This window comes from Periplaneta americana, chromosome 3, assembly GCF_040183065.1.
Source record: "Periplaneta americana isolate PAMFEO1 chromosome 3, P.americana_PAMFEO1_priV1, whole genome shotgun sequence".
Lineage (NCBI taxonomy): Eukaryota > Metazoa > Arthropoda > Insecta > Blattodea > Blattidae > Periplaneta > Periplaneta americana.
In genome coordinates, this window is record NC_091119.1 from 152,903,323 (window position 1) to 152,924,467 (window position 21,145).

Genomic DNA, 21,145 nt, shown 5'->3' on the forward strand with positions numbered 1-21,145 from the left:
GTAACAATGTTAAGGAAATAGGTACTGGAGTATTCTTAAATAAAGGGAAGTTCCAACAATATTTGACGATGTTTATGTTCAGCTTACGAACTGGTGTACCTTTACTGTTCACAAAATGTAAACCTTGGCTATTCCTTATTAAACGTGTTATAGGAATTTAGGTATGGTATTTGTATAATGTAACATGCAGGTGAGCATTAATTATTTTTAGGATATAGCAATATGCAATTAAGGTTATAATTCACCTGCATATGGTTTAAACATACAGCAAAGCACAGACGGCATAGGAAATTAAGTATATCTGGAGTGCTTTTTTTTTTTTAATATTACGTCAAGGGATACCAATAATTTCGTTCATATAATAAAGATAATGAAGAGTAATGGATTTTGAAAACTTTGTTACAGTGGAGTTTTTTTCTCTCTTGTACGAAGGAGGGATCCGAAGGCTTACACTGCTGCCTGAGGCTTATTATGCTTACCATTTCTATTCTGTGAATGATTGGATAGCCAAATGGCCACGCTCTTGTACAATTACAGCACGCTGCACTGTGAACTTAACCTGGGCTATGGTATGGATGATGAAGATGGATGATATATGAATTAATGATGACGAAATGAGTCCGAGGTACAATGCCGGAAGTTACTCAGCAATTCTGCTTCAGTTGATTGAGGGAAAACCCCGGGAAAAACAGCAACCAGAATTTGAACCCAGGCCCGCTCATTTCACAGTCAGACGCGCTAACCATTGAGTTAGTATGCATATGCTTGCAATCTTTCTTTATTTTGAAAACTTCATTATTTTGTATGTGTACTATGTGTGAAAATTAATTTATTAGGTATATAATAATATTTGAATGATGTTATCCATTTGTTAAACAAGGAAATACTGTATTTAACAAAATTAACTCAAAAAGACTACATTCTATTAATTTTTTTTATAGTTATTTTGATAAACTTGCAAAAGTAACGCTCCCATATAGTGAGTCAGTATTAAAAACAGCTTTCCATATATTGTGCATATGATTTTGTATAATGTCCAGAAGATTGTGTAACTAACAAAAAAGAATGACACCTATCTTTCACTGAAGATATTTTAAATAAATCAGAAAATAAATGCAAACTGAGAGGGTTACAAGCAATAGGATAGACAGTAATGGTGATTTCTAAGACAACACATGAATACCATTGACAGCGAGCACTGCTGTGAAGGACGAGCTGCCTGCAGAGTTTGTAGCTGTGCAAGTAAAGTTGCCTGCATGATAGGCTCGAACTGACTCAATAGTCAGGATGCTTGTCCTTGATCCCAACTTGAAAACACTGACTCCAGTCGAGCTAGATGTTTCCCCCCCATTCAAAGTCCATGTGATCTCCAAAGGTTCATCACCATCCATAACGACGCAGTTTTGTTGTACAATCTTTCCCGCATTGACTGCTGTGTTGCCAAATGAGAATGGAGCTACTGATGGTAAAACTTCGAACAAATATTAGGTAGTGTTCGACAACCACGTAGCAGAATGATTAGAGTTGAAAACTGTTAAATATGTTACTATTTTACATATTTATATATGTATCTGCCAATACTTCGTTACAAAGTACAAACAGAAATCATGATAAGAGTTTAGTATGCTTACGGGATCGAATGTACAAGACACATGTTACTGTTTAGTTAGAATAACACTATACTGAAGAGATTACGAAAATATATCGACCCAAACAACTTGAACAGCAAAATTAAGACAAATATTCAAGAGAGATTTTGCAATATTTGCATATGGTTAATCAAGGGGAATGTGATATACTGGTACCGGTAATGGAGTGGATAAGCCACATAGGTAGAAGAAAAAAGATATGAACAATATCATTTGAGAAAATTCTAATAATATTTTGAAAATATGAACATAATATAAATAAGACCGAACATGCAGAGGTAATTAAGGTAATGCAATAATTGAGGAATCATTTCATTTGTTAAACAAGAAAATACTGCATAGATTAACATCAATAATGGGGAAAAAAAAAACTATATTCTGTTAAATTTCCATATTTATTAGATAACTTTACAAAAATAATGTTCCCACATAGTATTTCAATGTTAAGAACATTTTTTTCTATATAGTGTATAATTTCTATAAATTGTGTAACAAGAAACGAATAATATTAGCTTTTATTGGAGATAATTAAATAAAGTAGAAGTCAATATAAATTAAAAGGGTTACAAGCAACAGGGCAGAAAGTAATGGTGATCTGTATGATAACTCATGAATACCGTTAACAGCAAGCACTGCTGTGAAGGATGAGCTGCCTGCAGAGTTCGTAGCTGTGCAAGTAAAATTGCCTGCATGATAGGCACGAACTAACTCAATAGTCAGGATGCTTGTCTTTGATCCCAACTTGAAAACACTGATCCCATTCGAGCTAGATGTTTCCCCCCCATTCAGAGTCCATGTTATCTTGAGAGGCTCATCCCCATCCATAACGAAGCAGGTTTGCTGTACACTCTTTCCTGCATTGACTGCTGTGTTGCCAAATGAGAATGGAGCTATTGATGGTAAAACTGTGAACAAATAGTAGGTACTCCTCGACAACCATGAATTAAGAAGACTTCAATAATCAGAACTGTACACACGTAAACATATTACTGTTATACATGTTTAGGTATGTATCTGGCAACATTGAAAATAATAATTATGAACCACAAAATGAAATCGTAATAAATGTGTGATCTTTTACAATGCTTATGAAAACTGTGTAGTGTGGACACTTACGTTCTCTACTTAGAATGACACTGCATATAAGGAGAAAATACGAAAATACATCAACCCAAACAATTTCTATTGGATAGGGAAATGAAGACAAATATCCAGGAGGGATTTCGCATTGTTAGTGCATGGTTAATCAAGGGGCGTATGAAATATGGATTGGATAGGCCACGTAGGTAAAAGAAAATTGTATATCAGTTGAGAAACTTCGTAATATTATTTTGAAAATATGGGAATAATATGAATCAGACCGAACATGCAGAGATTTTGAACCTTTACTGATGACAACACTACAGACACTGAAGAATCTGAAAACAGTACCATTAACAGCCAAGTCTGCCGTGAACTGAACAGCGCCAGCTGCATTGGTTGCAGTGCACGTGTAGTTTCCCCCGTGGTAAGCCCGTACCGATTCTATAGTCAAGATGCTGGTTCTAGACCCTATCTTCAACACATAAATCCCCGACACACTTGAAGCATCTGCTCCATTTAGCGTCCACGTGATATTCAGAGGTTCATCGCCTTTTGTTACTGCACAGTTCTGCTGGACCAGTTCCCCTGCATTCACAGCCTTCTTGCCAAACGTGAAAGGAGAGATGGATGGGGTGACTACAACATGGAAACACATGAAAAGCAAGATGTGATACCGTTGACAGCCAAGTACGCAGTGAAGTGTGTGCTTCCTGCAGCATTGGTCGCAGTGCATGTGTAGTTGCCCCCATGGTAAGCCCGAACAGATTCTATGGTCAAGATGCTGGTCCTAGACCCTATCTTCAACACATATATTCCCATTGTACTGGAAGCATTGACATCGTTCAATGTCCACGTGATATTCAATGGCTCGTCGCCTTCTGTCACGGCACAATTCTGCTGGACCAGCTGGCCTGCATTCACTGCTTTCTCGCCAAATGTGAAGGGTGATATTGATGGCGCAACTAGGAAATACAGAAGCCACATAATATCTTCATTTCAGTGTTTACCTATTAATTTTACAGATTAACATCTGAGTAACATATTTGGAGTAGTTGGTTATTTTGCATTAAGAAAAAGCGATTATATTTTACTGTAAAAGAGAGTAGGCCGTCTCTTCTCATCAAAGGTTCCCTCCCCCTGCACCAACTTGGTTTAAGCCAATGTGAAAATCTACTACTTCACATTATTACAAAGCTACTCAACTCATGCCCTTAGTTTTACTGTTTAATAAGCATTAACAGAGCCTTCGAAACTCGTGTCCATGAAAGAAAATTCCGAAGTATTGAGCATGTAAAATGCCTAGACATTTCAACACATTTTGTCATGGCAAAAATATCAATGCATTATGCCAAAACAAATTAATTCGTTCTGTCTGATTAAAAGGTATTTTATGGTATAATACTGTAGATATGATGACATGGTGTTAAGAAATTTTTTTCTTATGGTTTAATTAATGTAGTATTGTATGTCTGTTTGAAGAGAATATTTAATATAAAATGCAATACTTTACCAAAAAAATGAACACTATTTAATTTATAATTTGCATACTACTTCATTTTACGTAAAATGAAAGTTTAAGAACAAGAAAAATCTCTTGTAACGACTGTGAAAATGCAAAATGCAAACAATTCGAACAATGGAAGGTAATGTCACTTGTAATTCAGAAACAACTATCAATTAATTTCAACTGTTTACAACATAAATCAAACTTGGAGAACACAGAACTTTAGCCAGTTTGTAGTTTGCGAATTATAATTATATAACATCAATACTTGCAAAGGTCTTATTCTTCACAATGCAGCCTACATACATAATAAAATACAGATGCAATCTAAATATTTTCGAGAAAAACCGGATATCTGTATAAATATCAAAAGAAGGCTCTGTTATATGGCAGAAGTCTGTAAATGCAAAATTTCTATTACTGAATAATAAATAACTGCTATTATAAAATGTAGAGGAGAGAACTTCACTCTGAACTGCAAACTTTAAATGAAGCATGCAAAAATCCAATACTTTACTGTGAAATACCAAACACATTACAAGTCTACGAGTAGATCTGTGCCATACCATTGACAAGCAAAGTGGCACTGTAGCTTGCACTGCCGGCACTGTTTTCTGCAGTACAAGTGTAGTTGCCAGTATGAGCTGCTGCCACAGAGTCTATTGTCAACAAACTCGTCCGGTCACCAATCTTGGACGTGCTTATGCCCATATGTGATGACAATTCCTCTCCATGAAAACTCCACGACACTTTCAGAGGGACATCACCCTTTGCCACATAACAGTACAGCTGAACACTGTCACCTGAATAAGCCTCGGACTCGAACGAGAAGGGGTTGATGTGGGGGCGGACTGTGTGGTATGTTCGGGAAATCAAGGACAAACTCATTAAAATTAGCACAGCAAGAACCATTAGGAGAGAATTAAACTCCTGACAGAACAGAAGGAAAATATAGTAAGTTTACTGAAGCTTAATATGTACTAAAAATGTTGGCTACTGGAATTTTTTTCTTTGAAACAAAAATAAATTAAAGTCAAATTAAATCATCCCAGTAGTATTATAAGAATGGGGTTTCCAACTACCATAGAGTGATTATAAAGAAATGTCATATTCATGTACGGAAATATAACTGCATACAAATTAATGAATTTCTTCAATCTCAGATGCTGAATGAAATTAATAATATATTCTATGTTAAGTTATTTAAAGAACAATAAAATTCGTAGGAAAATCAACCGTTCTTGCAACTTTTCACGACACAATTTACATGCAGAAGCAAGTATCTGTATAAGTTAAATATTCAAAGACTGTTACAATCTATCTCCTTTTAAGAATCCATAAGCATTTATTATCAGTTTCCTGCTACAAGAAAATAACATGGCATCATATTGAGTGAAAATGACAATTATTTACAATCACTCTACTCTAGTTCCACCAGATAACATAATGTGCAGAAAGTTGGTGAATACCATGAGCTACCATTAACTTTAAGTTCAGCTGAATGAGACGTCGAGCCAGCAGCATTACTGGCAACGCAGGAGAATTCTCCACTGTGCACAGCCTTTGCGTGAGCTATCGATAGGAAGTTGGCACGGTCACCAACCATCATTGTCGACACATCTGCATTTGAGGCGATTGGATTTCCATTGAAAAGCCAGGATATTTGTAGAGGTTTATCTCCTTTTGGAACATGGCAGGTCAACTGTACATTGTCTCCAGCATTAGCTGGTCCGTCAAATTCAAAAGGCATTATATATGGCAGAACTGCAAAACATCAAAGTGACTGTAAAACTTACAATCCTTTAACTGTTGCAACAATAAATCACAAAATAATAATAAAAAAACACGTTCCCGACTTCACATCAGAAACATCATGTCAGAAAGTAAATCAATTCTTTCAACAATATTTGACTACAGCAGACGAGTAAGATCTGCAGTTATAGCACTGTAACAGAAGACGAAACATCTTTTCTTCATCTAGCAAAATTTTATAGTGTTATTCTTGAACTAGTTATTATTATTATTATTATTATTATTATTATTATTATTATTATTATTATTATTATTATTATTATTACTACTACTACTACTACTACATTTCTTCCAGATAATTTATGTAAAGATAAAGCAAACTATCTATTACAAATCTAAGTGAAGATCTTGAATCTTGAATATGGACATAAATTAACACGAACTAAAAATAACTGAATTAAAACAAGGTTAAAATTGGAGTCTGGTCTTTTAGTGCAACAAATCATCTAACAAAGAGAACTGTCGAATGCTATACTAACCTGCGTAATACTAATAATAATGAATCAATCATTCTTAAGAAAATGTGATACATTTTTCGATTATAATAACAAACCAGTTAACCAGAAAAATGGGACGTGGTAGAACCTAAGTTATAAGTGTTGGAAGGAGTTTGGAAGTTGGTTGGAATGGAGCACTGGTGCAATGCTTATACCATTCACATGAACTGTGGCTGTATAGCTGGCTATTCCTGCAGCATTCTGGGCAGTGCAGGTATAATTTCCACTATGAGCTGCCATGACGGAAGTAATCGTCAGGATACTGGACCTGTCACCAATCTTCGTGGTCGTAATACCCAAATGTGAAGAGAGTTCCTCCCCATGGAAGTTCCAAGTGATCTTTAGGGGCTTGTCTCCCTTGGATACATGACAATTCAACTGTACACTGTCACCTGTGTTTACATCTTCTTCGACGACAAATGGATTGATGTGAGGCAGGACTGAAGCACAGTTTGAATATTAAAACAAACATTTATGTAGAACACCAAGGTCTATCGTGACAGAGAAATTTCAGTTAATATTTCACACATGTTACTGATCAAATTATGAAGAACAATTTAAGCTCATTAAGAGAGGTAATCTCTGTAGGCATTTATGCCAACCTGTTAATATGCAATGACAATCAGTAGAAATAGGCAACTCTAGTTATTGAACCACATGATGAAATAATACAATCTGAATGAAGACATAGGCAGTATATATATTATACTACAAATAATCAGTAATCAAGAATAAATGCATTCAAATGCGTAACAATGTCGAAGCAGGGAAAGAGTTCACTGACAAAAAACTGCAGATCTGTAGACAGTAGAATGACGCTGAGGAACTTGTACATACTTTTAATATTGTCTACTATGTCTAATAAACCTGAAAAGAAAAAAAGCTATTTGGTACTCGGAGAGGACATCAACATAGCTCAGAATCATGAAAATATCCAAACACTGTAACTCCCATTTTCCAATTTTTGCACATGACAACTGAACATGAATTTTTCTGCGCAGTACTATAAACGGAACAACACTGGGTAACAGGTCAAGTATGATAGGTCAGTGTGGAATTGATGAAAGAAAGACAGGCAAGCATAATAATATACAATGAGAGGGGAGGTAACTAACAGTGGAAATGGTACCATTGACATGGACTGTGGCCGTGTAACTGACAGAGCCTGCAGCATTCTGTGCAGTGCAAGTATAATTTCCGCTGTGGCCAGCCATCACTGATGAAATTGTCAGTAAGCTTGTCCGATCACCAATTTTTGTTGTCGCGATTCCCATATGAGAAGACAACTCTTCCCCATGAAAATTCCACGTGATTGTGAGAGGTTTGTCTCCTTTAGATACATGACAGTTCAGCTGCACGCTCTCCCCTGTGTTCACTTCTTCATCCAACGTAAATGGGATGATGTGAGGAAGTACTATAAAATTATAAAATACATTTTTAAAATAATGATTTATTAAATATCACTACTGAAGAAGTAAGTTTCTCATTCTCTTCTCACTTTAAGGAAATATTTTACTTTTCAAATAGTATGAAATGATACAAGATGACCTGAACAAGAATGTTGATGTGAAGATCAGAGCATGAAAGCCCTTATTAAGAAATTACATGAACATGGAAAGACGTCAAATAAAAAGGTGAATGTTTTTAAAGATGAGTGTATGTTGTAGAATACCATGTTATGTTAAACATGTAACAGCTCCAAATTGCAAACATTATTTTGAATGAATATAAAATATGTAATTACGTTCTGTGTGTCAACATTCATTCGTATTTTAAAATAGGAAGTAACTGAACATGTTCATCATCATCATCATCATCATCATCATCATCATCATCATCATCATCATCATCATCATCATCATTATCATAATCTTTTCCCTCTTCCTTTACATCAACAATTTTAATATCACCATAATTCTAAACTTATAGTTGTTTAAAATTATCTTCCTATCTATGCGCCCATTATGAATATGCTTTAAATACTGAAGCATTTATACAGATGACTTAGCTTCTAAGCAAACAAATTACTAAAAAATTATACGACAAAAGCAATGTCAGAAGTTTCATAAGGTCACTCATATTAGGAGATATTATAAATGTAAGAATGTGATAATTGTAGGAATTCAGATTCGAAGGAAATAAGCAGAGATTATTTAAGAGAGAAAAGGCAAAATATTACTAAGCAAATGCACTAAAAAGTGTACTAATTACTAAATGTAAATGTAACTTTAAAAACAAGCATTAGAGAACGTAAGGTTGTTTCTGAGAACTGGTAGCAGTACCATTGACATGAACAGTGGCCGTGTAACTGACAGTTCCTGCAGAATTTTGTGCCATACACGTATAGTTCCCACTATGACCCGCCATTACAGATGCAATTGTCAGGAAGCTGGTGCGGTCACCAATCTTAGTTGTTGAGATCCCCAAATGTGAAGACAATTCCTGTCCATGAAAATTCCACGATATTTGCAAGGGTTTGTCGCCCTTCGACACATGGCAAGTGAGTTGTATGCTGTCCCCTGTGTTCACCTCTTCTTCCAGAGAGAACGGAATGATGTGGGGAAGGACTGTGACATAGTAATGAACAAGTCTAGGTATTCAAATCAGGCAGTTTTTTTATTTACCAAACTGTGGCACTGTGGAACTACCACCATTAATATCTGGAAGAAATATTTTTTTCTGATTTATTGATATGATATGATATCAATAATATTTACAGCTTTCAATTCAATAACGTAACACAGGCTCATAATCCAAGCTTCCTTTAATAATAATATCACGTCATCTTCATAGGCATTTATGTAAATTCTTGAAATTATGTTACTCCAACAGCCAAAATATTATGAACTGAAGTCTGACACAATTCAAGTGTTGTTATTTTTCACAGGTTTAAGTCTGGGCTATATTAATTTGTTAATATAATTACAATTAAAATTACTCCGTCATTTAGTAAACATAAAGCCAACTATTCCCACTATCAACTTACATTTATTACACTTTTATCAGTCTGGATGTGTGTAACTCAAAATTTTGATTACCGGTACTTATACAGAAAAGAACTAACTTGTTCCTGACTCAAAAACTTCTGAATTAGCCTACTATCCTAATACATCTCGAAATTTCTATTACTTTATACTATAAAAGAACTAACTTGTTCCTGACTCAAAAACTTCTGAATTAGCCTACTATCCTAATACATCTCGAAATTTCTATTACTTTATACTATAAAAGAACTAACTTGTTCCTGACTCAAAAACTTCTGAATTAGCCTACTATCCTAATACATCTCGAAATTTCTATTACTTTATACTATAAAAGAACGAACTTGTTCCTGACTCAAAGACTTTACATCTCGAAATTTCTATTACTTTATAGCCTACTATAAAAGAACTAACTTGTTCCTGACTCAAAAACTTCTGAATTAGCCTACTATCCTAATACATCTCGAAATTTCTATCACTTTATACTATAAAAGAACTAACTTGTTCCTGACTCGAAGACTTTACATCTCGAAATTTCTATTACTTGATAGCCTACTATAAAAGAACTAACTTGTTCCTGACTCAAAGGCTTCTGAATTAGCCTACTATCCTAATACATCTCGAAATTTCTATTACTTTATACTATAAAAGAACGAACTTGGTTCCTGACATAAAGACTTCTGAATTACTATCCTAATCATATCTCGAAATTTTCGATTACTTATACAAGAAGAACTACTGGAAACTTGTTCTTGTCTCAAAGTCTTATTGGATTACTATTCTAACTATACTAGTACCTAAAATTACTTAATTTTTTATTACGATGGTAAATTTTTAGGTATTAAATATCGAGAAGCATACTATTTAAGCTGCATAAGAGGTGAGAGGGAGACAGAGAAACTTAAAACAGAAATAAATAATTTACTATTCTAGTAACTCTACCATTAACAAGGAGTACTGCGCTGTGACTTGCAATTCCTCCTGCATTTTGAGCAGTACACGTGTACTCCCCGCTGTGGCCTGCAACCACTGGAGCAATTGTAAGAAGACTGGTGCGACTACCAATCTTTGTTGTTGTTATTCCGATGTGAGTAGACAAATTCTTCCCCTGAAAACTCCACGTGATGGACAGAGGAATGTCACCCTTCGCAACGTAGCATGTCAACTGAGCACTGTCACCTGAATTTGCTTCACCCTCGAATGCAAATGGAGTTATGTGAGGTACAACTGAAGTGAAATAAACAACCATTACAACCATGTAATTATAGAAACACTAAAGAATTAAGACCAATAAACAGCAGCATTATACGAACATAACAATATGCATTAATGTTCTGAACTTAACATATTAGTTTCTAGAATATAATGGAAACAAAATAAAATTTGTAATCACTAGGTTTCAAATTCTCCCTATTCCAAAATATTAATCAGGACAGGAAATTCCTATCATTCCAGAAGGTGAGCTTACAGTAAGCTGATAAGTGAATGAAGACAAGATTAGGTGATTAAGTGACAAACAAATAAATATAATTTTCTTATATTGATGAAGAAGGTGAGCTTACAGTAAGCTGATAAGTGAATGAAGACAAGGTTAGGTAATTAATTTAAATAACAAACAAATAAATATAATTTTCTTATATTAATGAAGAGAAACAAGTCTAATATTGAGTTTACAAAAATAAATAGTAATGGCTAGCTATTCTGTGTCTCACAAAAAGAATTATGTTGTCTAAAAGATATGATTTATTTAAGCAACTGGAAAGAGTGGAATCTTCATATCATTACAAATTAATTACGTAATTTTCTCACAATAAAAAAAATAATATTAAAACGTTTGTGTAGGCTACTTCACGATGTGTGCGATGTATATAAGAATTGATGAAATCTTATGTGTGTACTATGAATCTTATAGAAAAAGTAGTAGCCTACATGTGAATGAGAGAGAAACTGTAAGTACCTAAGTTAAAATTACAGCTTATCAAGTATTTAAACATTTCTTGCAATCATTTTGCTTTTCTTCGACAGATGTAGGCTATACATATGCAGGCTATACATATGCAAAAATTCCTTTCTTCGTATAATAATATTTATCGTATCAAAAGTGAACTTCTCATATGATTCTTACACCACGTCAAAAATTAAGGAAAATTAGATAAATGTATGTAGTAAACAACCCCTGCAGCCATACTAACAATGCAGAAATGGTATCAGGAAGGATTGATTAACTGAAAATAGAAAGTTATTAAAAACTGATGAGAGAATTACATACTACTGAATCTACTCTACCATTAACAAGTAAGACTGCACTGTGACTCGCTGTTCCTCCTGCATTTTGAGCAGTACACGTGTACTCCCCACTGTGGCCTGCAACCACTGAGGCAATAGTCAGGAGACTGGTGCGAGCACCAATCTTTGTTGTTGTTATACCGATGTGGGTAGACAAATTCTTCCCCTGAAAACTCCACATGATGGACAGAGGAGTGTCACCCTTCGCAACGTAGCAACCCAACTGAACACTATCACCCGAATTTGCTTCGCCCTCAAATGCAAATGGAGTTATGTGAGGTAAAACTGAAGTGAAAATTAAACATTTACATTACAAATGTGTAAACATTCTACTTTCCTGGCAGTCTACCAAAGCAGAAGACAATATACTAGCTTATTTTCAAATGCTTATACAGAGTGTTCCGAAACTATTAGTTCAAATTAATACAGAAGGTAGAGAACATGAAAACAAATATATTTCGATAAGGAATATATGGTCTCTGAAGTCAACTTGTAATGTTATGGAACATTATGTTAGTGGTGCTGACGTAAGCTGTTGTGACGGTGTCGCTGACTGGGAATGTGTACTGACATTCAAAACTGCTCTGTGTACAGTTGATTGGCTCTGAGGTCTGCTTGGATACATACCGATTCATTCGAAAGCAGCACCGCCTAGTGACAGGTTGATTGGACCATACATTCTTCCATTTCGCCTCAACGGACGGACATATCGCTACTTCCTCGAACATGTGTTGCCGGAACTGCTGGAGGATGTATCTTTGAATGTTAGACAAAGGATGTACTTCCAGCATGATGGGGCGCCAGCCCATTTCAGCATTGCTGTGAGGAATCATCTGAGAGCCACCTTTGGGAATCGATGGATCAGCCGAGGTGGCCCCGTGGCCTGGCCACCCAGGTCACCTGACCTCACATGTCTGGATTTCTTCCTCTGGGGGCATATGAAGCAGCTGGTGTATGAAACCGTTGTGGAAACAGAAGAAGACCTTGTCGCTAGAATTACTGTTGCTGCTGATGCCATTGCGGACATGCCAGGTATCTTCGAGCGGACACGACAATCAATGGTCCGATGATGTACTGCGTGCATACAGGCTAATGGTCGCGCATTCGAGCAGTTCCTGTGAATGCCACTGATGTAATTAGCATGCTAAACTACCTTCTGTGTAAATCGTCCCTAGGATCAGAAATTGCCTTCAGGGACCATATGTACCATTACAAAATATATTTGTTTTGATGTTCTCTACCTCCTGTATTATTTTGAACGAATTTTCGGAACACCTTGTATATACAGTAATTTAAGATCAGATTAGAGAATTTAAAATTAATATGTCACAAATTCCAAATTTTAATGACCATCCACTGTAGAAGTTCATACATTAAGAAATTAGAAAGAAGTTAAATATTTATTCATTGAATTATAAAACAGATGAGTACAAATTCAGCTGGAAGGAGCATTTACAGTACATAGAAATAATAGGCTAACAAAAATGGTACAACAATACAAACTCTGTGGCAGGCGTGACCAAGCCGGATCAACTTGAAATATACAAGATTTTGTGAGATATACTGTGAAAAAAGTACTGTGAAGGAAGTTTTCTTTCTTTTTTTTTTTCTGCTAATCTTATTAAACTACAACTCTATCATCAATAACATATCTTCATGATGCTGAATTTTGTTGTTTAAAAATCACTGAAGAAATATTTTAAAACTGAAACACTAATATGAAAACGAAACAATAAGACTTGATAAGATTACGAATTATAAAAAGAAAAATTTTCGATGTTTCGTACTGCAAGAGCAAAATTGAAGGAAATGTACCGGTACTATATGTATTATACTTTCAAGTTTTCCTATACATAGATTATAATATACATATAAAGACAAGTATCAAGAAAATCATAGAAGAATGACAAGTTACAGACACTAAATTCTCTAAAAGATGACAAATGATCACATTTCCCAATAGAATTGAATCTTTTATCCGGAAGTAGGTATGGATATGATATAGATGTGAAGAAATGTAATTATTTTAAACATATTTTGTAACACATACTCAGTTAACATGGATTTGTGTGGAGGATAATGAATGATAAATATGAGATATCGAAATTCCCTAGTTCCATAATATAAAATAAAAGCATGCAATTCTTAAAGCTAAAATGAATATGGCAAAAAGATGTGTGTAAGGAAAGGTGCAAAGAAAAATGCAGAAAATGGTAAATGTAAGTGTAAACATGCGCACTGTACCATTGACATTGAGATGAGCTGTGTGATTTGTTTCTCCAGCGGCATTCTTTGCCCTGCATGTATAATCCCCACTATGTCGGGCACGTACAGCCTCGATGCTTAGAGTACTGATACGCTGATTTGTCTTAGACAATGATATGCCCTGATAACCGGGCGTGATTTCAACACCATTGAAGATCCAGGAAATGGTAATGGGCGAGTCACCCTTCACAACAGCACACTGAATAAAAGACATGTCTCCAGCATTTGCTGGTTCATCCCCAAATGTGAATGGATGAATCTGAGGTATAACTGCAATGAAGGTCACCTATAGTTGTGTTACACGTGAATGTAATAGACTACAACCTGATTAAAGAAGATGAAACTAAACTGACAGAAACCCATAATGAAACATGATGAGTGATGGAAAAAGTGTCTTCATTTGTTGATGTACCGGTACAATATCTGAAATCATTAATCATCCGAAATATATCTGAGAATGAATGTATCTTCAATCACAAATACACAATGGCAGAAATAACAGTAAGAATACACTAACAAGCAAACATTCTGATGGGCAGATAAAGAAGTTAATTTTTTTCTTTCACCATGTTAATATTGTCAAAAGAAGTGTTTATACAAATTTTGGCCACTCGACCGCAATTACGAGGGCTGTAAAAAAATAAGTTCGCCAGGGCTGTTAACAGAAAGAAAACACAATTTCAATGGAATAATGTATTGGAACAGACACATCAATTGTTGAGCTATTTTTCAACATATTCCCCACCGGAATTGAGACATTTGTCATATCCTGAGATCGACAGAAAGGTGCAGACGGCTGTCAAACGCTGGATCCGATCCCAGGCGGCTGACTTCTACAGCACAAGGATACAAAAATTGATCCCATGGTATGACAAATGTCTCAATTCCAGTGGGGGATATGTTGACAAATAGCGCAACAATTGCTGTAAATCTTTCTATGCAATTGTGCTTTTTTTCTATAAACAGTCCCAGGAAAATCACTTTCTGGATGGACTCAAGTGGCCAAAATTTGTACAAACACTTCTTTTGACATTATTAACATGGTGGAAGAAAAAAATTTAACTTTTTTACCTACCCCTATCAGATTGTCTGCTTGTAAGATATACATTATATTGTATAATTAAATACAAAATGTTATGACTTGAAAGAGCATTTATAAAAAAGCCATTACTCAAAGTTGTAATACAGCTCTCTTCTGGCTATTGAGATCGCCAATATTCACTATTACCTAACTATAATAACATAATCATTCCACAATGTGGTAATCTTATTATGACGAATTTTTATTTCCCCTTCCAATATGAACGAGAAATAATTACATTACGGTTGCCTATTAATTATTTGACAGTCAAATTTACGGAGAAGATAAACGATCTTGATAATCTACTTATTTTGCGCAATTATTTGTTTAAATCATCAGCATAGAATTTGTTTTTAAATATATTTCAGGCAACAGATCCTACAACAGATAGCTTCCCACTTTCTCTGATGATAGAGCTGATACACAACCTCAAAAAGTTGGATGTCTTGAACCATCTAAATATATATGTTGTCATAAAGGTTTAACTGTAAGAATGACTAATATTTTCCACATAATTATATTGAACTAACTAATTCCGTAAAGCATGCTTGCTTCGATATGTAAATATTAATTTCTCAGTTCGTTTGTGCAGGATAGCAATGTGAAATAAATTAACAAGATAGAGCAGAATCTAATACAGTACATGAATTGCAAAATAAATAACGTGTTATAATAAACAGTAATTGTGAATCTTATGCAGACATAGCACAAAAATTATGAGAACTGTACACTATGTACATACATACTAAACTGAGCACAAATTATTTAACAAAGATGCAACTAACGTTGTAATAGAATATCAGATCACTTAAACAATGTTTGCCTAAGTCCTTAAAAAGTTTCGACAACTACACAAGAAGTAGACAACCTTATTAAACAACTACGACAACCGTGAGAAAAGAAGACTAAAGCTATACCCATTCTGCAAAATACTACTGTTTTTTCGATTATGATTAGAGAGAATGAAAGGGAGAAGATGAAGATGTATTTTACGGAGAAAGCAAATTCTAAAAAGTTAAACAATGAAAGATTAGGAATGGGACAGATTGAGTGAACAGTAAAAAGAAATAAATGGGGAGAAAATAGTAAGAAGAAACAAATGAAAACTACTATTCTGAATTATTTGTAAGGAACTATACATTTTTCGTTTCAGTGGTATCTCTTGAGTATCATAACGAATTTGTATGTTTTTACATTGGGAGTCTATACTTATTAATAGAAGAATTATGATAGAAACAGTAGATTTACAATCATTAGAAAATGGCTAAAGATCTTGACTTTCTCGGAAAGTTCCCACTGCAGGAGGAATCCAAGAAGTAATACAATACTTCTTAAATTCTGGATGTTAAACAGTTTTATCTCTGGAAAGAGACATCAGTGCTGTTTTAAGATATGGGGGTAAGAAACAGAATTTTCACACTTGTCAGAAAATTAATTTATGACTGCCCAATTAGACTGACGAGAGACCAAGTAAATGGTTGTACTCTGCACATAAACTAGACTTCCCAAGAGTAAGAGATACACTGATTCTGCGCTTGCAAGACTGTACCGTTAACTGTCATGTTGGCTGAGTACTCATACGCTCCAGCACGGTTCTCAGCTATGCACGTGTACTGTCCCACATGACTGGCTTGCACTGAACTGACACTCAGGATGGAATTTTTGTCACCGAGAGGAACTATGTTAATCCTCATGCGCGGTGTTATTGCTTGACCATTGAACAACCACCTGAGCGTGACAGGAGCATCTCCTTTTACAACTGCACAAGGAACCGTGACCAGTTCTCCTTCATTGAGAGGGCGTTCGCCAAAAGTGAAGGGGAGGATCGTAGGGGGGACTGGAAACAATAAACAGCATGCATGCTAAAACTCATAGGCAAGCAGTTTCAGTGTGTCATGCTCATCTGCAAAGAAAGTAAGTTACTTTGGAAACACCTTACACAATTCAGATTTCACTTTTCAATTAATGTCTACCAGTATCTATGAAATGAAATATGAAATATGGAATTCAGTTATGTATTCTGAAAGTAACTAATCACATCTCAAGCATGGCAATATCTCACGAATAATCGTAATACAGTGAAACCTGTTCAAGACGGAAGTGACATGGTCCTATTTTTTTTTTTTTCCTTTGTGGACAAGTTTACGCATTATTCAGGTGTTACATTAAAATGGAATATTTTATGATTCGTATATATGAAAAACAAAATGGCATGCCGCAAAGTGCAAGAAATACAAAATATTCCGTTTAACACTACTCACATTAAATCAGCTTTCTGTCGCTTATTCTGTTTGTGAATCATCTTGATTAAAATCTCATTTTCTGTATAAATGTTATCGTAACACACTCATTAGTCATTAAACACTACTAAAGTTTACTGATCTTATTCAATTTAATATCTAACACTATACTATAATACTGTTCTGTATATCACTGCACATTATTAACTAATAGGATTAGGAGCCATGCATTAGAAGCCTTGAATTCTGGTTTATCTAATTTCTTTGCCAGTACAATGGCTTGCTTTGCAGAATAGATCCAGAAATTGGCATGTTCTTTGAAAGGTCATGAAGAACTCACTCCCACAACAGTTAATTTATTTCCACATAAACAGTTGTTTTTTGGTTTCTTTTACAGTATGTCATCAATATTGACTGCAAGCCACTCACTCGTTATGATCTTTATCGTTAAAGTGTCACACCTGAGTTTTCCACAACTGAACTTCAACATTATTTCACATACACTTTGTTTCTAATTTTCCTTTAACTCGATAACTTTTACTTCATCACTTAATGTTAATGCCACATTTTACGCAATTTTTTTTTTACCAGGAAATTACTACACTTGCGCTCTGTCTAGCCTACGACAGTTTGCAGGAGTGAAGCATTGAATATCTTTGAAGGGACTTGTCTGCCTAGTCAACAGGGTAATAAAATTTATTACCGACAGGCCAACACACCCTCGCACCCTCTAAAATTTTGCAAAAAAAACTTGTTTTTATTATAGTGACCTACATATTTCGTATATTCTTGAAATTACATGCTGTCTCAAAATATAGTGTGTCCAAAATATTATTTCCGTTTTGAACAGTAGCAGGCAGTTTCTGTTTCCACATTAGACAGTTTCCGTTTTATTCAGGGAAAATTACACATAATACATACGAATTTCGCCAGGACAAATAAATTGTTCCGAAATAGACAGGATTCCGGATTATTCAGGTTCCGGTTTGAACAGGTTTCACTGTACATACGAATTTCGCCAGGACCAATAAATTGTTCCGAAATAGACAGGATTCCGTATTATTCAGGTTCCGGTTTGAACAGGTTTCACTGTATTATTAAAAAGTAAAGGGTATATATATTTAACATGGTACAATTTACATTATGAAAAATATTATCTGACAAACATTTAAAAACGAACCCATACTTTATGGCAAATTTATAAAATATGCTCATGAAAACAAAGAAGAAGTTACTTTAAAAATATACTGCAATTATTATTATGTATGTTTAAATTTAAAATATACCGTATTTATTATTTTGCTCATTTAAATTGAAAATGAAATAAAAAATATTAAGAAAGTGATACTCTGTACCAGTCAGAATGTAAACATTCAATGTGAGTGTGTAGCACCTTGAACAGAAAATGCAAGTGAAATTCGAACGTTACCATTTACGTTCAGATGAGCAGTATGATCAGTCTTGCCAGCAACATTGCTCGCTCTACACGTATAATCCCCACTGTGCCTTGCCCTAACAGCTTCAATACTCAGTGTGCTGATACGCTGACTCATCTTTCCAATCAGCATGCCCTGGTAGCCTGGTGTTATCTCCACACCATTGAAGAACCACGAGATGGTTATTGGCGAGTCACCCTTAATCACGGCACACTGAACCACTGTCATGTCACCTGCATTTGCTGGCTCATCACCAAATGTGAAAGGAAGAATCTGTGGCAGGACTGAAGTTCAAACACGAAGTTGCAGTTAAAAATGCCATTCAATCCACAATTAAATCCAAGACCTGATGAACCTCACATCCCTCAGCAAGAGTCGTAATGATTTAATAAAATTCATCTGCATATAACGATAATGAAGAGTATTAATATCATCCAATGCCCTGTAAAACTCAACTTTTCTTCACTTAAGGCGACATGCTGAAGATACATTACGTGAAAAAGTGTGATGCAGATTATATTTAAAATTAAAACTCTCAATAAAATCTACAAAAAAATTAGGTTATATTGATATTTAAGTACTAATTATTCTATATTTTGCACGGCAGGATCAAGTGATATTATTTTTTTCTAGGTATAGGATGTTCTGGTTATGGATTACTGTCAGGTTACTATTAAACATAAATGTTATATCGTATATCAAATTATGCTATACTATTAGATTAATAATTTCAAAAATATATATTTAATAAATGTGTCAATTTATAAAATGTTGACATTACTTGCTTACCAAAAATGAATATAAAATGAATGAAATTAAGAAACATTTAGTCTGAACTAGAGGCAAATATGTAGAAACTTTTGGTAGACACACAAACATGAAAAGCTAAGTTTTTGAAATATAAAATTCAACCAACTTTTTCTAATAATGAAATCATACTAGATATTTGTATTCTCACACTAGCTTTCTGCCTTAATTTGCAATAGATTTCTCTATTTATTTCAATAATACTGGAAGAGGAAACATTAAGATGTCACTAAAAACGACACTGGACCACGTTTCTAGCAAATATATTTTAATTTGAAATATACTTTTAATGGCTTTTGCTATAAATGCTATACTGTCCCCTTTCCTATAATGAATTGCAAATATGCAGTCTTACGTCCAGTGAGTGAAATTTCGCTCTAACCACCTTTATTAACATGTACATAAATTTGATGATCATGTTTAACCTGAAGACAATGGGGAATCTAACAGAAATGAAACACAGTGAAAATGTCCACACCTCAAAAAGAATCTAGGCAACCAAATGATAATGATGTACGTAATACAATCAATCTGATGAAGATGTGGGATCATGCATGACAGGGCAATATCGTAGATTCTAATTATTCTTACCGTTGATAGTCATGTTAGCTGTGAACTCATATGTGCCAGCTTCATTTTGGGCGGCACAAGTGTACTGTCCCGCATGGATAGCCTGCACTGAACCTACACTCAGGATCATGTTCCTTTCCCCCAGGGGCACAACAGTGACTCTCATACGATTGGGAATTGTCTGACCATTGAACAACCACTTGAGAGAGACAGGTGAATCACCCTCCACAACAGCACAGGGCACGGTAATGAGTTGGCCTTCATTGAGAGGTAGTTCGCCAAAGGAAAAGGGCATGATTTTTGGGGGAACTGCAAGAAACAACGTCAAAAGGATGAGAGATAATGTGTACCAGTAACTAGCAGTTGAGCAGAGTGCCGAGTCACGCCAGCAGTATTCTTAGCTGTGCATGTGTACCGCCCCGCATGCTGAGCAGTCACGTGAGGGATAGCCAGGATAGAGCCGGCATCACCCAGAGGTATCACTGTGATCTTCATGCCATCTGCGATTTCTTTGTCATCCAGGGTCCAATGCACTTTCATAGGTTTATCCCCATCAACAGAGCATGTCAAAGTTGCTGACTGACCTTGAGATCGAGGCTTGTCTCCAAATGTGAAAGGAACTATTTCTGGTGGAACTGAATTCATACAGAAGAAGAATATATTTCACAGGAATTCAACAATTAGATGTAATGAAAAATACTTGAAAACTGTCAGCTTATGCCGTAGTCCATATAAGGTAACATGTGAGAAAGCACAACGAAGAATAAAAAATACAAAGAATAAATCAAAAGAAAGATGAATTTTAAGTACATTTCCTTCAGCTCTTTAACTTCACCAGTGTTAACACAAAGCTCATGGAATTATACAAAGAAGCCTGATCTTGTTAATCGATGTTGCAGACTAATTATAATGATAAAAAATCTACTCTTCAATA

General features: G+C 35.0%; 1 protein-coding gene across 50 annotated transcripts in view; it reads right to left on the reverse strand.

The window, feature by feature from the left end:
• Positions 1-21,145, reverse strand: part of Dscam1 (Down syndrome cell adhesion molecule 1) — a 480,268-nt gene that overhangs the window by 73,212 nt on the left and 385,911 nt on the right. For 4 of the 50 annotated variants that reach the window (XM_069821934.1, XM_069821943.1, XM_069821959.1 and 1 more), the window contains exon 13: positions 1,184-1,471. The exons of 37 other annotated variants lie outside the window; for them this stretch is intronic. In XM_069821934.1, the coding sequence (XP_069678035.1) occupies positions 1,184-1,471 (288 nt within the window). Of the gene's footprint in view, positions 1-1,183; positions 1,472-8,827; positions 9,113-14,056; positions 14,348-16,707; positions 16,996-18,827; positions 19,119-20,232; positions 20,521-21,145 lie in introns of all 50 variants that reach the window. 9 more of the 50 variants (XM_069821937.1, XM_069821939.1, XM_069821938.1 and 6 more) reach the window with 5 other exon arrangements.